General features: G+C 39.5%; 1 protein-coding gene across 3 annotated transcripts in view; it reads right to left on the bottom strand.

Annotated features, from left to right (window-relative positions):
* LOC116321133 (receptor-type tyrosine-protein phosphatase U-like) overlaps positions 1 to 17,557 on the bottom strand; it is a 261,081-nt gene that overhangs the window by 49,256 nt on the left and 194,268 nt on the right. For 2 of the 3 annotated variants that reach the window (XM_039605707.1, XM_039605709.1), the window contains exons 13-17: positions 16,273 to 16,309; positions 7,774 to 7,912; positions 5,556 to 5,585; positions 4,939 to 5,099; positions 4,417 to 4,604 (exon numbers count right to left, since the gene is read on the bottom strand). In XM_039605707.1, coding sequence (XP_039461641.1) covers positions 4,417 to 4,604; positions 4,939 to 5,099; positions 5,556 to 5,585; positions 7,774 to 7,912; positions 16,273 to 16,309 — 555 coding nt within the window. The remainder of the gene's footprint in view (positions 1 to 4,416; positions 4,605 to 4,938; positions 5,100 to 5,555; positions 5,586 to 7,773; positions 7,913 to 16,272; positions 16,310 to 17,557) is intronic. The other variant, XM_039605708.1, reaches the window with a different exon arrangement.

The following is a 17,557-nucleotide window of genomic DNA, read 5'->3' as shown; positions in this document are numbered from 1 at the left end:
GCAGGGACGATGCGTCTTTTGTGCTTCTTGACACTCAGAATGGGAACAACTTTGCTAATGCACTCCAAAGTGTTACCCTAAGGTCGTCTTAGTAACTTCAGTGTTATAGCATCTTGCCAAGTCATCAAGAGACATCTGCCACAACATAGCGGGGAGCGACTGAGGCTGAGAGACGACATGCAGACGGCGCTGAGAGATGGCTGCGGCCTTGGAAAGGAGAAGGTGGCCCTCAGTCATTCTCATTCTGAACACAGTGTGGGACTCGCTGCTTGCAGAAGCAGTTGCTATATAATACCTCGGTGTTAAACTGCCAAACTTGTGACAGCTGTTTATGACACCCATCGACTAAATCTGTTGGTGCAGTGAGATGAGTCATTGAATCTGAATCAATACTATAAGCGAGCAAGATGAAAAATAAATAAATAAATAAATAAAGCATGGGCCTGACGTGAGTGGTGTCATATTGTTTTGCATTTTAAAAACCAGCCTGATCTCTCTGCTGTATCGGTGGGCACATCCAGGCTCTCATACTGAGGCACGCTGCCTCTCGTCTACAGCAGACCGATCTCTCCCGGGCAACGGGTGTTGAATTGGTACCACCTGAGATCCAAAGCGAGCATTAGAAGGAAAGATAATCAGAGGATTATATCAGCCACTGACATCAGCGCTGGTAATGACTGGTTTAATCCTGCTTTAACAATCCTGAATTTGTCTAAAACTCCTTGTAGATTTTGGAAACAACATTCTGTTGAGTCGACCTTCGTGGAGATTTATTCATTTCTGAAAGTATTTGTTTGGGACATTAAGTATTCAGGACTAAAGGAAAAAAAAGGATAATGCACGGAAATAATAGGAGTGTTTGAATGCCATTATATCAGCTTTCACTGACTCTGCCAGCGCAACAAGTGCAAATGACTCCAATCTTCCATGTAATTTTCACTAAAATATATATTTTGAAAACTTCCTGAAAAAGACATCTAAGGACAGACTTGGGATTAAACCTCCTGTTACTATCCCATAATCTCATGACACTGTATGGCAAATATGTGGGAAATGGGAGCCATTCTTACTTGAAAGTAGTTGCCCTTGACTATATGGGTTCTGGAAATAAACTGAAAAATTCCTTCAAATTGGAAACATTTTGAGTTTCCACGTTAAAAACCAATAAACCTCCAGTAGTGAAAGATGAGCGAGACATCCTGCTGCAGTATTTCTTTCATCTTCTGATTCTCATATGAGTTTACTTTATCTCCAGTAGTTAGAAGTTCCTGTCAAAACTTTTGGCAATATTTAATGTACATTTATTTGGGTATATATGATGACAGGAAAGTGAAGGGAGAGAGTGGGTGGATGACTTGATGTAAATGATGAACTCAAACCCAGGGCTCTGCAAACAGCCTTTAGCACAGAGCGTATATATGACACACAAGTACACGAGATTAATCCATACTTATTGCTTAAGATTGAACAACTAAGTACGATTGTGTCATCTATGGAGTTATTCTATTTATTTATTTACCTGTAATTCTGACACTTTGAATTTCCTTGAAATGGAACTACAGCCGTGAAAGTTTTTACAGGACTCTCAGTCTAAACAACTAAGTTCACCCAAAGATGCAATAGCTTGTAGTGCCACCTTTAGCATCAACAACTTGAAGTAACTGTTTTTGTATGACTTTATCAGTCTCTCACATTGTGAGCGGAGGTCGCTGAGGTTTGCAGGCCTTCATTTAATATATACAGTTCTCTTAAGGTTCACTAGTCTTCCAAGAGATAACAAAATGACACAACATCACTTTTAAGTAGCCACATCCTGGTGAAGGGGCACAGGTTCTATCCTCCAGTGTATTCACTGACTCTTGCTCCAGATGTTGACTTTCACAACACATACTGTACCCTACCTACCCCCAGGGCCTGACTCATTCATAACCCCCCCCCCCACAATGCCTTGCAACATGTCTGATCAATGGCAGCAGCAGTGTGACCCTGTGGGAAATAAGGGTTATGAAGTCTGACAGCAGAGTGCAGGCTGATCCCCTTCATCTTGTTTATTTCTCCAGGCGATGAGGAGCCAGACTGAGGAGTGAAAAAGCGACCCATATATTGATTTTGGAGGAGTGGGGGGGATTTGTTGGCCCCTCAGGTGATAGCTTAATGAATCGAAAAAGTGCATCTGGCTTCCTGCAGCTGTAGGTGCAGAGAAAAAAAATTCCCTATCACAACTGGATGATGTTGAGAATTTTATATTATATTAACCAGAACTCTGAGTGGCGTAACTTTGGAAATAGTAATTAGTGCTCTTATAAGAAGAATGTTCAGTATATATGCATTAACTCTGTAATGCAAATGAAGTAAAAAATATTTTACTGCTCATGCTCATGAATATTCAAGACCCCATTTAAAATGCTTCAAAACAGACAGCACTGGTCTGGAATATTATACAGATGGGGCTCTGTACACTGTAACATATCGGGAATTTTGACATGATGCTATCTGACAAATGATTCACTTATTTTTCTCAGCTACAAAGAAGTAAATGAAATTTCACAGGTATGAGGCCCTTAGGTGTAATGTTCTTTAAAGAGGTGTGTTGACCAGTGACTTTTGCTCTGTGCAGGTTCTTCAACTTCAAGCTAACAAAATCAATTTGTCATGGAACTGGCTTTGTATACTAGAAGTTGACAGCAAACCAATAAAACAAATACGGAAGCATAATAGGATTCAACACTTTGAAAGACTGTAACTTTGTCAAATCAAAACAGCCAAGACCAAAGGTATGTATGGCTAGGCAGCTAGCACCAGGACTAGCGACAGGTTACAGCAAACGGTAGCTAGAGAGCATCTGGCAAAAATAGCTCAACTAATTAAAACAAACAAAAAACAAAAACTTGAATAAAGAACTGAGTAGTTTGGAACTGATTTAATAGATAAATTAAGTAATAATTAGATGCAAGAGCAAACTAATGATTGGGCTAGCTAGCAGTAGAAATTTCTAGCTAGTAGAATAAATAATTAAAACTATATAAGTAATTTCTAACGTCTGAATAAACCATTGAATTTGTTAGATAATTTTCTAGAATATAAGATAAACTCTTAAAATACCTCTCAGAAATGATCAACATTTTACTTACTTCAAAAGTGAACTACAACATTTTACATGTCTTGCCAGTAGGCCCATTTTGTGAACTTGTCAAGTCCTTGACCAAACATAATACTAAAGTCTTCTAGGTAAAGATGACCGCAAAACAGACATGAATATCAGACTACGACAAACACAGGCAGTGTCATTGCCAAAAAAAAAAAAAATCTCTAACTTTAGGCTAGTTGGCTAATAGTCACAGAATTTTGCATTAACATTTAATTTACAAATTTTGTGGTAGGACTTCCCCTCTAGCTACAATACTGTAAAAAAGTCTTGTGCTACCCCTCATTCTTACGTTACTTTTTGAAGGGCAATCCTCTTCTTTGATTGTTTACTTCCTTTTGTGTCGTTCTTTGTCAAGATAAGCTTCAATAGTGCAGAGATATGGGCTCTAGAAGGCCAATCCATAAATGATAGAGTTCCAATGTTTGTTTTTTTATCCAGTGACTTTTACTCCATTGGGATGAATATCATACTGAAAGACGAAGCTAATCAAATGCTTTCCAGATGGTATACCATGGTAGATCAAAATCTGACAGTATTTTTTGGCAATTTTAATTCCAATGATTCTGACAAGGTCCCCAACACCTCGGCTCAAATGCAGCCAAAAAACATGACAGCGTCGCCACCATGTTTTACAGACGGTTGTTGATACTCACTGTTGCACCTTTTTCCTGACATTTCTATATATACTGACAACAATTTTATTCCAAAATTTCACTTTTGGATTCATCATCGAATTGTTGCCACTGATTTTCAGTCAAGTTCTTGTGTAATGTGCCAATCTAACTGGACTGAATATAAGTAAAAAAAAGCCAAAGTCCAAAGAAAAACTTTGAAAGACCTTGAGAAACCCGGGAGAACCACTGCTCAAGACCACTTGAAAATTTAATGAGAAGGTCTGGCTTTTTGGAAGGAAAATATAAATAAATGAGGGGTGGTTTCAAACCTTTGCATAAAACTGTATGCTTAGAGAGAGAAGTATACAGTGTTGCACACTATATGTCTTTGACTGTTAAATACTGCAAAACTGACATACTCATGGCTTATATTGTGTAGTCATATTTGTTAGTGTGGGTGTACATACTCAAAACAGGGATTAGACTATGTGGATACCATTAAGCTAACAAAGTGGATTAACAATTTAAATAGCTACATACATTTACAGATAGACACTTAAAATTGCAACATAACAAAAAACTAAATTCTTAGCTAAACTTAATGGAAAAAAAAACAGCACAAATGAAACTGTGTGTTTTTCATACATGCCTTACCTCATACTCTTGTTTGAAACCATATCCCTCAGCTGTCTTCATCTGGTTGATGTGCTGGAGGAGGTCAGCCACCCTTACAGCAGGATGGAGCTGACCCGTGTGATATGGCGAGCTTTTCCTCCGACAGTGACGTTGGGGTGAGCCTCCCAGTAAACTGCTAGACTCATTGACGGAGCTACGCTGCTCATCTAGGGACACAAACACATACAGTTCAAGGCATCCAGCTGACACTGAGGATTCTGTGGCACATGCTCTGTTCTTTTTTATTAATGTAAAAAAAGTCTAGGGGGCAGCTTAAAGGAAAAAGTCAGCATTTCTGCAGAGATGTGAGTGCTGACTGGTGCTGCAGAATATTCAAACAGACAAGAGCCTTTCAGGAGATTTCTCTGTCCAAAGCATCTTACGTTTTGACGGGACAGATTGGATACATGTTTGCAAACATGGCTGAAGGTCAGAAAGCAGGAAGCTGCATTCTCTCTAGACACTTTCTCAAAAGTACTCATGTGTTCCTTGCTGCCTTACTTCGAGCATTGCAGCCATGGGCATCCATGAAGGAGTGGGCCATCCTCTCGTCTTGCTGGAGAGTGCTCTGTTCTGTCATGCTGCAATCCAGAGAGCTCAGCTTCCGACTCTTCTCCTGCCTGTAGGACATGGCTGCCTTGTTTATGGCCACCTTCTTCCTACTGTAGAGAGGCAGGCAGAGAGGTGGGAGGATAGAGAAAGGCAGGGAGCAAATACAGACAGAGGATGGCAGAGAAGGTGAGAAGTGAGAGAAAGACAGGCAAAGAGATAAGGAATAAAGGAAAGGAGGGTGGGTGAGGAGATGAGAAATTGGAGTGAAAGGGAAATATAAGGGCCACAAGATTGAAACTGGACGAGGGGAAAAGTGAGATCTGGTGATAGCAAGAGTGTGTCATGGGTGGCAGTAAGGTTCTGCTGAAGTGGTGTGTGTGTATATACGTGTGCTTGTTTGTGTATGTGTTTGTGTGTGTGTGTGTTTGGTGGTGGTGTGGGGGGTCGATTTGAGAATGTGGTGGAGATAGCAATGCTTATTTCCACTCTAGTAATCCTGGGTCTACAAAAGGGCAAGCAAGGGGAAGATGGCATCAGGGTGGAAGATGGAGAAAGGAGTAACTTACGGGTAGTAAGGGTAAGAATAGAAGTCCCTTCTGATTAGCATGAAGGAGGAGGAAAGGAGAGAGACAGAGAGTGAGGAGAAAAAAAAGAGAGGTGACTATGGTTTATCAAGGTGGACATCAGAAAGATAAATGAAGATGCTCAGTGTGTTGGAATGTTCCTTGCTGGCCATCGTGAGGCAGAAGACAGGCTCACCTCATAACACAACTCAAATTGGGACCAACAAAAGATTTTTAAAAATGTCAACTAATGGAGGTCTAAGAACATGAACATCATAAATAAAACTTATAGTATAGAGGTGTGTGTGCATCTTTCATTTGCATTAATCTTATTAAATACATTGAAGGCAAACGTAAGGTTTGCTTCTAGTGTTTGGGAACATTTAAGGGAACTAAGAGGGTTTTTTTCCGAAAGGAAAGATTAATCACATTAATGACATTTTAAAAATCAACAAAGCTAGCTTTAAAAAAAATCTGTATTCCATCACTGCTTTGTTAATCACAGGATTCCCTTTGCGGGTCTGTGTTGTGTTTATAAGCAGACTGTGTTAGGGTTCCTGGGTTGTTGACCCAGTGCTTTGTGTTTACTTTGTGTTTTTGGAGTCTTATTTATTCGTTATGTTCTCTGTGTATTTTATATTTCCTAGTTTAGTTTGCTTACACCCTTGACTTTATTCAGTGTTTCTAGTTCAGGTTGTCTTGGTTGTTATTTGGTTCCTCTCATGTCTCCGTGTTCTTCCCTCAGCATTCCCCCAGTTAGGTCTTCATGATCATCTAGTCATGTCTGTGTGGGTGTGTCTGCTTTCTCTCGCCCTTTCTCGTCATTTGTCCCTTTTTTCCCTCACTCTGTCTTTCCTCCCTCTGTTCCCTGGGTTCCGTCAGTCTGCGTCTCAGTGTGTGTTCCCCGTACTTCCTGTTTTACTTTGATACTCTCCTGTCTGGTGTCCACCAAGATCAGTTTTGCTTCCCCCTGTCCCGTGTGTTAGATTGTTGATTTGATTGATTTGTTTTAGTTCATGTGAAATTTACCTAACAGTTAAGTTGCACTGTGAAAAACATCTAAATCTGTGGCATCTAAATCTCTCAAGATGTACGTTTTTCTATTTTTCATATATTTTAGCTTAATATTCAAGTTGATTTCATCCTTAAATGATGGATTCATTTTTTTACACTTGTTTATTTTGCTCTTACGTTCATTAGCTTTGAGTGAGCCTGATGAAACATAATAAGCTGTTGACTCCTCCACTTTCACTTCGTAAGTATTTCCATAAATATCACAAAGTTTAAAGTTGGTTTAAAGCTGAAATTTGGCATGGAGCAAGCACATCCTTTGTTTCTGATTCCTGCCTGCATTTAACCAGCACCCTCCTGAATATGCCACTATGCAGGGATCTCTGATATTCCAAATGATAGCTGAAAACATTAATGTATACAGTCTCTCTTTGTACATCCAGAGAGATAATATCATGTGCCTAAATATAAACAGGTCTGCTCCCATTGCACCCATGCGGCTGTCTAGTTTCTATTGTGGTAGCTAGATTGGCCCAGTGAATCTTATCAGTCACCGCCTTCCTCCAGACATCCCCATTCATTCTCCCTCTATTCACAGCGAAAAAATTCCTCAGGGCTGAGGAGCCCACCCCTACCCACTGCCTCAACAAAAAAAGCAAAAAAACAACCTTCCTAACCAATTACTAGCCCATCCACTGGCACCTCACAGCTGCTTGCCTCATGTAATTGAGTGGGCAATGGAATAACATGCCCCTTGATGAAATATTTCACACTCAGATGAGTGTTCCACCATTGCCCAGCGAGCAAAGGAAGAATACACTGCAGGTGCGATCGACGACAGAGGTAATTTGCAGGTGGAAAGCAGCCAGCGATTCCAGTGCGAACAGGCTGCATTTGAATGTGTTCAGCCAACACGCAGACCTTGAAATTAAAAGATGAGATGAGAAACACAAAAGCTCGGCTGAGGCAGCAGTGGGAGAGTTTAGGATTAATGCTCTACCATTCCACTAACTCTGGTTGTAATTCACTCTCACTGCCAAATGCTTTCCTCAATAGACCCTAGCTGCCGAGTGGGATAGAGATAAATTTACTCCTCTGGATGGCCTATGCAGGAACAATAAGACTTCAAACCATAAATGTTTAACCGTGAAAAGCTCTAACCCTTCTCATGTCGGCTGGCCAGCAGACAAACATTTTCGCAGCCACTCACCCCTTCTTGACGATAATGACGATGGCCCCCAGCAGTAGAATGAGAACCACGAGGCCGCCAGCGCAGGCTCCCAGGATTAGGCCCATGTCCTCGGCATGCTGGGATACCTCCAGAGCCCTCTTCGAATCTTTACAAGCAGCTGCAAATTAGTCATGATGGACAGGTGAGGAAGCGAGAAAGTTACAAAGGCAGCCTCCACTGTCAATGGTTATTCATTTCTAAATGCAAACTCTAGGCGCAACAGTTAGTGATTCAGTGTCAATAAATGATCGATTTTGGAATCATTACCATAAACAAACAAAACTGTAAACACAATTGGCAGTCATTCTCAATCTGCTGGAATCCTGTATTGATTTTTGGCACACCACAGGATTATTATCACAAACAGAACGTAAATGTTGACTCACCGCGATGACCAAGAAAACATAATTTACTCAGACAACTCAGGTTTGAAATGACTGATTTATAACAGCAGAAGGATGGAGTGGACTGTTCTGGCTCTGAGTTCAAATATGCTGCAAATCTGGAAGTGATAAGTAAAGTATCTCCCAGAGCCTACAGGTAGATGTTGGGGTGGTGGAGGGGTTGTAACAGCACAGAGTGAGGGAGGGATGGGAAATGAAGGTGTGTGGTATATGACGTTGTATAGCTAAAGTTGCAGAGTAGCAGATTTCTGTTCATGAGATGGAAATATTGTATTTTTAACTTTTACATTTTTTTCTTGGATTTTTACAAGATAACATTTTACAAGATTAAATTAATGGGTCAGAGGTGGAAAACGAGGACATACTGCAGAGGTCCATTTATTTGTATGTTGACATTGTGACAAAACAGGTAATATTTTTTGAGTGCATGCGCTGCACCTCCTGATAAATATGACTCATCTGCGTCCTGGTGTGCTGACATAAGAAGCGATCGTGCACTTAATGTTTCTGTTAATCTTTTTGCTCCATATCTTTATAAAAGCTCTCTTTTCTGTGTATTAGTTAGGGTGATGGAGCTGTTCTTGAAAATGTCATGCTATCAAATATGACACTCAGAAAATTCAAATGACAGGTAACCAGAAAGATGGATTCCTTAGGGTCTTTCTCACTCGACAGCTTCAGAAAAACATCACATACAGACAATATTCTCTCCCCTGCAATTAACTTGAGTTGACACATTTTTTGTGCCATTTTTTGATTTAAAATTCAACAGTACGTCTTATATAGGTGGAAGAGTACATTTGAGTAAACAAAGATGTCACTCTTTATTGAATCTAGATTAATGACTGGGGTAGTGTTTCACATAAAAAAAAAATCATCTAATTATGGAGGATTGCTAGAAGGAAATACATATCAAGATTTACCTGATATGGCATCCTATCCTAATTGTATGCATTTCAGATTAATTTGGGTTGAGCGGCCTGCTGAGAACAGCTTTAAAGAATCTGCATTAAATTCTTCAAAGATGGCCCAATATGAACTAATTCATATAATATGTTCAGCTATGTATTCATACATTATGGCCATGCTAGAAAGATTAAAAAAACCTATTCACCAGGCTGATATAAGCAAAGCTGAGTATTGAGGGAAGTTCAAACTTATGCAAGACTGTTTCGGGCTAACGTGCATGGTTGTAAACAAGCAGGCCGGTGTCTCACCATTCAAATGATTTGTTGTACTTAATCCAGAGAGGCTGCCCAAAAATAAAGCCCTAACTAGAAGATATCAGGAAAGGTTTGAACAGCGTTCTCATGCGCTGACATTAGTGTTGTGAATATTCAGCTTCTCTACAAAGAGAAGCTAAATATGCTTGGCTTGCGAAAGGAGAAAGGATGCGGGGTCGGTTATCTTACTGAGCTGATGCAAGCTCTCAATCAGGCTGCTATTTCCTTCCAACCCATATGTCACATTCGCATGTCTGTCTGTGCTGCCATCTGAGCTAGACAACAGAGTGGAATTCTTCTCTCTCTGTGAATCAGCAGGGCTCCCTGTGGTGTTTTATCAAAAGGTGAAATATTGTTATTAACTATCAATGAATCCAAAAAGTATTATTGCACTCGTGACAGCAGGCTCTTTATTAACAAGCCACCTCTTGCTGATGAGAAAACAAATAGAGTTGGGAATGAGAGAAAATACAGAGAAATGTAATCATCACGGGGTCCTGGGCCTGTCTCAACGTGCTTGGCAGAGCAGGATAAAGGCTCAACAAAGCAAAGATGTTTCAAATGGAAGTTAGTCCCTTCTACCGAAAAGACGTGCGTGTATGCGTGTGTGGAGTGCGGTGGGGGTGTTTGCACTGAGGCAGGATGCTGAGTTTGGCTTGATAAGCTGTGGATTGGTGGTGACTATAGCTCCTGGCAGAGAATACAGCAGCCTGACAGACTTGCCATAATCACGCAAATCACACTGGTTGAGTCATTCTGTCTTTAGAGGCATATTTAGAAAATGGCTAGCATGGTTGAATTCATGGCAGTGGTCATCAACAGAAAACCATGGGTGCAGTAAATATAATGGCACGTCTCGCTATCATTTCTCATTTCCTTGTGTGGGTTTACTATTAATCAGGCAGGACACATTTGGGTAGGATTTGGTAGGATTTAGTATACACATAATGTAAATCCAACAAACTGGAAAAGACTGCAATGAACTATAGCGTGCAGGTAAATTCAGTACAACAGCAAATGTCACAGTCTCCACTTTTTGCAAAGACTCTTTCATAAAATTCGTTGCTATTCTCCTTCGCTGAACAATCCAAACTCTTGTGCTTTGCTCTGTTTTCAGTCAATGTTAAGACACAGTCAAGGAAATTCTTCTTTTGTAACTTACATTTATTTGTCTGAAACAGGTTATGAAACACAAATGTAACAAAAAGTGCAGAAACAAATTTAAGAAGAAGCACTCAGAGTGCAAACCTCTGCCAAGGCAGCTCGCTGTCTTTTACATAGTGGGCAGCTAACGAGGCACATCATTCTCTTTGTTTGACAATACTTTCTTTAAGTCTCCAAAAGTTGAATCTGTTCATCTGGACGTAGCGTTTTGTGGGAGAAACGTTTCGTCACTCATCCAAGTGACTTCTTCAGTCTCAGCTGACTGCAGGTTTCCCCAAACCTTATAAGCAGTACATTTGCATAATGACTGAAACCAGCCCACTGAAGGAACAATGGGCTGTGAGGTCAGTTCCTTAATCATAATTATGCAAATTCCCATGACCATTGATCAACAATCACTGACCAAAACCCACTGATCAAAGAACACTGATCAATGGCCATGAGTACCATTCACAGAGAGTTGGGGAATGGCTGCAATCACAGCATTGTAAGATGGCGAAAGATGTACCCTTAGGCCCCTCCTCGATTCAGAGATGGTCTTTCCTTTTTCACGTAAATGGCCTCCTTGACTCAAGCGCTCAAACCAGCGTTCTTCCCTGTCCAGGATGTGTACATCCTCATCGTTGAAAGAGTGTCCACTGGCCTGTAGGTGTAAATAAACTGCAGAGTCCTGGCCTGATGAGGTTGCTCTTCTGTGTTGTGCCATCCGCTTCGCTAGAAGTTGTTTGGTTTCCCCGATGTATAAATCCTGGCAAAGATACTTTCTTTAAGATATAATGTATTCTGGGATCAATTTAAAAGGAAGGCAGATGTGAAATAGGAAATTGAGTTTAGAGTTCAAATGTGACAAACTATAATGTGATATTTAGAATCCTCATATACCATTATCATGTCCTAAATGCTGCCAATACAAAGACAGGCAGTAGAACTTTAAGCGTTGTGTTAAAGATAAGAGACAGTTTATGAAATTTTGACCTCATTTGACCCTAAAGAGGATGTCAGAGGTCCAAAGTAACTTGATATTTAAACTCGCCATATACCATTCTCCATATGTTGCCAATATAAACAATGGCAGTAAGGAAAAATAGCTTTATATAGCATATCTTAAGATCAATCTGTTGACCTTAAAGGAGAGGTCAAAGGTCAGATGTGACATGATGTTTAAAATCTTTATACTGCACTTTCTATATGTTGACAATAACCACCACACTTGTAAGAATGTAAGGCAAATTTAAATGGATTGTTAACATGACTCCACTCTACAGCCTCTACAAATTTTCTTTATCAGAATTCAACTAAAACTTTGTGAAGACAGACAGAATGACACTGTCTGACACTACCTAAAACATGACCCTTGGTGGCGGTAACTAGAAAACATCACAACAGTACAACAGTACCAACCTTCTGATTAGTTGAAAAAAACATAATTGCAAAATGAACCGCAACCAGTTAGTAAGAACTTTTCTCTCCAGGAGATAAACTCAGAGAGGTAACGAAAAGCACTTGTGCATAGTGTCAACACACTGCATTGCCGTAATAGTAGGTCAACACAGACTGGAAGAAAATTCAGCATAGAACAAATTGGAATAAGTTAGCCAATAAGAAGTCAGAGCAGAAGAATGACAAGCACGGCATAATTATGTTGTTAGACTGAATGCTAAAGCAGATTTCATCAGGAGATGTAGGAAGTGTTGACTCTGCATTAACAGCAAAACAACATCAGCAGCAGCTTAAAAAGGGAGCAGATCAGAGACCCTCATGTGACAAAATACACACTTTCCGGATCACATATTACTTGAAGCTGCCAGATTAAAAAAAAAAGAAGCTGTTTTTAAAGAAAGATCTGCGTCTCTCGATACCTGCGGTAAATTTTAAAAAAAAAAGCTATTTAAGAATTTATGGTATGATGTGATTCCATTCAGCTGTCAAACCGATTTTAAGCAGAAATCCCAAAAGCTAAATGTGAGATTCATGCCTTTCTTGTGGCTGAGCTGACGTGAATAAACACCTCCTCTTGTCACAGAATAAGGTGTCTTCTTGAGACAACTTGATTTTTAATGAAAAAAATCAAGTTGTTCAATCACCACTATTTATACCAATTCTATGTGCAATAACTGTATATACATAACACTATTTATTACATATTACTTACGGCTTGTAAATTGTACATTTTATATATATATACACATCTTCTTCCATATGTTAATACTGTCCATATGTATATAGCGCTGCAGAACTGTACCCCCCAGCATGTTCACACTGAGTAGGAGATGCTCTGTATCTCATTGTACAACTGTATAGTGACAATAAAGGCATTCTATTCTATTCTATTCTAAAATGTTATTGTTCTGTACAGCTGGCCAATGGTATATTTCTGGGGACAAAAAAAAAAAAAGAAAAACACCAAAACACCAGGAGGTCATAGACAAAAAAAACACCCTATAATTGGTGTCTTGGCCAAACACACAGCTGGCATGTGGGAGGACATAAGAACCTGCAGAAATGGTCTTATGGGGACCTCTGTCCCACCTCCGAGAGAAGTTTAGTAATATCAGAAAGTTCTCTACCACAGTCATATATGCACAAATACAGTACAAAATATGCCTCCAACCCACCTCTTCTGCTTAAGTGGCAAGCTGGCAGACAATAGTATGGCAGAATTCTTTGATGTTTTGATGTCACTTCTCATATGAAAGAGTTCACAGGGAAGAGAATGCAATTTAACTGCCACCTTTCTCTAGAGCATTACTAACTTGAAGCATAATTCAGCAGGGAAGAAGGCTGGAAAAAGTTAATTTCACCTGCTGTATCTCTCCCATCCCCTGATTGTTTGAACTGAAAGGCTTCTATCAGTGTCTGTCTGTCAAGCAAACACTCCTGGTCGCTTCCTCTCTCAGGCACAAGGGGCGGGTGGGGGGAGGGAATCTTGTTGCACTGTGGATTTCAAAGCCATCAAAGCCCAAGGAGAGGGGGGTTGCCAAAATGTCAGTGTCAGTGATTCAAGAGGTACTGAGTGAGAACAGTGATGCATGTTTGCTTTCACCTTTCCTCCACTGTCTCGGGGCTGCGGGCAGATTGGCAAGAGAGCTTCCTCCCTGCAACACCCAAAGCAGCACTAAGGCCGTGTCAAATATCCTAAGCCTGATCCAGAACTACTGACAAAGTCCCTGACATGCACCCTGCACCACTGAAGCACAAAGGATGTAGTGGAAGTGGTTACGTTTACCTAGAGATTTAATTTGACTTATTCAACATTATGGTGACAAGAAAAAGATGACTGGCATCTTCTGAGTCCCCTCAGTGGTGCTGCTAATGTTTTATATAAACTGCTTCTTATATAATTTTCCGCTTTAACTTTAACTGCTTATAGTCATAATGATGGATTCCACAAATAACTGTGCATGTGTGAGCAAATAAAGTATAACATAAATACATAAAAAATGTATCTGCAATTATTAATAAGTTGACAACTGTAAATTTAGAATTTCCTTTACATGGTTTGGCTTTAACTTGATATAAACTTGTACAAAAGCTGACACACTGAAGTAGAAAAAAAGGTTTTCAGATGATTTGCTGAATTCCTCAATAGAAATAGCTACAACTGCTCGTTGACACAAATATCAGCCAATTATAAAACAGAAAATCAATATGTTCAGGCATGTATACATGGTCAAGATCATGGTGGGGAAGAAAGCCGATTTAAGTGAATTTGAATGTATGCAGCATGGGTGCTGGTACCAGACAGAGTGGCCTGAATGTTGTGGACTACTCTGTCAATTAGACCAGTAGATCAGCAATCCCACTAGATATTACTGATCTACTGGAATTTTTGCCACACATCCATTTTAAGAGAAAGTATCCAGTGAGCAGCAATTCTTTAGGAGGAGACAAGGAAAATGGCCATACAGCTTTGCGCAGATAGGAAAGCAACAGTAACTCAACTAACCACTCATTATGACCAAAGCAACTCTGATTGCACTGCACGCCAAACCCTGAAGCTGATCAGTACAGCAGCAGACTGCACTGGGTGTTGCTGCAATTTGGCTCACGAACTTTGGGCAAGAAAAGATTGCAAAAACGTTGCCTAATCTGATGACTCTTGATGTATGCACGGGTGCCTTGAGAACTGTTTCATATGGGGGCCACTAAAAATATTGGGGTGGCAGACCAAAAACACAATTTCCCATTTTATCTTACTGTTTTGCTATTTTGCTGTTAAATATAGATTACTTGAAAAATATAGCACAAAGAGAGAAAGAAAAGAATGATATGACTAGTTAATTTCCTGATATTAAAATTGATATCACTGAAAACAGGAACATATGAAAACCAAAAAAGATTTTGAAATCAATAATTGATTGATTGATTCAGTGAGGGGGGGGGAGCAAATTTTAGGGGGTGGTCAGTGACAATTCCTGTGTAATGTATAACTTAGTACCCAATGACAAATTTTGAGATCTTATCCTAATGTATTCGTTAATTCATTTCACACATAAATAAGAGGGAAAACATGTCTTGAGGGAAAGAAACAAACAGATATGTACAAGTTTTATTGTGACCTGTAGAGCTCCACGTCTAGAATGAGCACATTAAAAAAAAATTCTCTGTCTTCAAGAACAGCTGAACAGAACTCTGCATGGCTGGCATTTTCAAAATCTACTATAGTGTCACATTTAAAGTATACTTTCTAATTTATTTACAATACGATTTCCATGTGTCAATGTCTTGATTAGTATTATTATACTGTAAAATCTTTAAACTAATTTTAGGACATTTTTGAGAACTTACAGTATTATAATGATGTTTAAAATGCTAAATTTGTATTTTTAAGTGTTTTATCTGATTTTTGGAATTATTGGACAGCTTGAAATTACATTTTAATTGATTTGTAAATAACCTGAAATTGAACTGAAAGTGATATCCATCACTTTATCACCACAGTGTACCCATCTTCTAATGGCTGCTTCCAACAGCATGACATGGTATGTCACAAAGCTTTAATCATCTCATACTGGTTTCTTGAACATTCAATATAATTTTATTTATATAGCGCCAAATCACAACAACAGTCACCTCAAAGCGCTTTATATTCTAAGGTAGACTCTACAATAATACAGACAGAGAAAAACTCAACAATCATATGACCCTCTATAAGCAAGCACTTTGGTAACAGTGGGAAGGAAAAACTCCCTTTTAACAGGAAGAAACCTCCGGCAGAACCATTCTCAGGGAGGGGCGGCCATCTGCCGCGACCGGTTGGGGTGACATGACAATTAGTTGTGCTTATCTGTACTCTAGTGGCCTCCACAAACACCAGATCTCAATTGAATAGAGCACCTTTGGGATGTGGCAGAACAGGAGATTAAAATCATTGATGTGCAGCTGATAAATATGATGTGCTGGTGAAATGGCAAGTGAGTATATAGCCACTGCTGTGTAACATATGGGTGGCCTTAAAGTGGCTACATGCACTTATTATCTATTTCTAGGAACCATAGATGTCTGTCATAGAAAGAGCCAGAGGCTCACCAAAGTCATTAGAGGTCAACCACTGGGATCATGTATGTCATGGAATACATCAAACAGCATTTCTGGCTGTAAATAGTTATTTCTTTATTTAAGGAATCCTGAAGTGATAACTAATGCGTGATAATATGGCTTATTTGATGTGAAAATGTAAGTTTTACCTTTGCGAGCAATCCGAATGCAGTTTATTCTGGTCTCCTGTGGATAAAGAAAAAGCTGAGTAAATCACTTGGCTTGCTAATATAAAGACACACACTCACACACATCACATTGCTTCTTAATTATGAGTCATTCTGTTAAAAACAACCACCTTGTGTAAAATGTAAAACACATGCAGCCCAAACCTCTGCTGTGTTGAGAAAATAATTGAAATTTCCAAGTGCATGACAGCTCCCTGTGATGTGAGCAACCTCTGCTCCCCTTCACAATGTGAAGCCACTCCTTCCCAAAACAGCCATCTCTGTCCCAGAGACAGAGGGGCAAGTTTCCAAATTAAGATTTAAGGAAGCTAAATTAGCCTTTATGGGCAATTATGCTAATCTGTGCTCTAAGATTGGATTCTGACCCTTTCACCTAAAACGTTTGCCAAATTGCCTTTTATAATTGGAAATTTGTTTCAAGTGGATTCTCATCTTCTTCCATCTTTTATAGTGACAGATAAGTTATATTTACTTCCTCCCAGGGGTTATTAAAGCAGCGAAAGGTAGTATGTCATGAGTTAGCCTATCCTCTGTCAAGATGGGATGTAGGTCTTCTGAAACAGAAATGCAAACAACATGCAAGCAAAGTAATTGATTGGTATGAGCTCTAAGTCATCATGTGCGATGACCCTGACCCTAACACTTTTTAAAACTTGTTCTTTCAAGTCTTCATACTCAGTGGACAAAAAAATATATATCTGGCTTGCAAGATAGTAGCAAGTATTCTGCCAAGTTAGCCATTGAAGTACACATCATATTAATAACATATCATTAACATATAGAAGTGCACAAATAAAACTCTGCAGCATACTAAACCCAGTGTCAGCTGGTGGTCTTGTGGTGTAATGAGAGAGCAATGCAGATTTTGTATATGCATTTATACAGATGCTACACAGCATCTGTATAAACACTGATGCTGGTGTTGGTCTCCTGCATATCTTAATGTGCATAGGTTAAGTCCAATCTTAACCCACTCTAAGATTAAAAGCAAATAAATCCATCCAGCTTTAGCCTGATATATCTTAATATCTACTCTCCATTTAGTTCTCGATTTGTTTCTTTAGCCATTATATGCTTCCCTGTGTTCAAAGGATAGTTGCTACTTTTAATAGATTGGATTGCATTTATATAGCACTCTTCTAGACACTCAAAGCGCTTTACAATTCCACTATTCATTCACACACTGGTGGAGGCAAGCTACAGTTGCAGCCACAGCTGCCTTGGGGCAGACTGACAGAAACGAGGC

Source organism: Oreochromis aureus, linkage group 22 (genome assembly GCF_013358895.1).
Source record: "Oreochromis aureus strain Israel breed Guangdong linkage group 22, ZZ_aureus, whole genome shotgun sequence".
In the NCBI taxonomy this organism is placed as follows: Eukaryota; Metazoa; Chordata; class Actinopteri; order Cichliformes; family Cichlidae; genus Oreochromis; species Oreochromis aureus.
The sequence above is the reverse complement of the archived record's forward strand: the minus strand, read 5'-3'. Positions and strand labels throughout refer to the sequence as shown.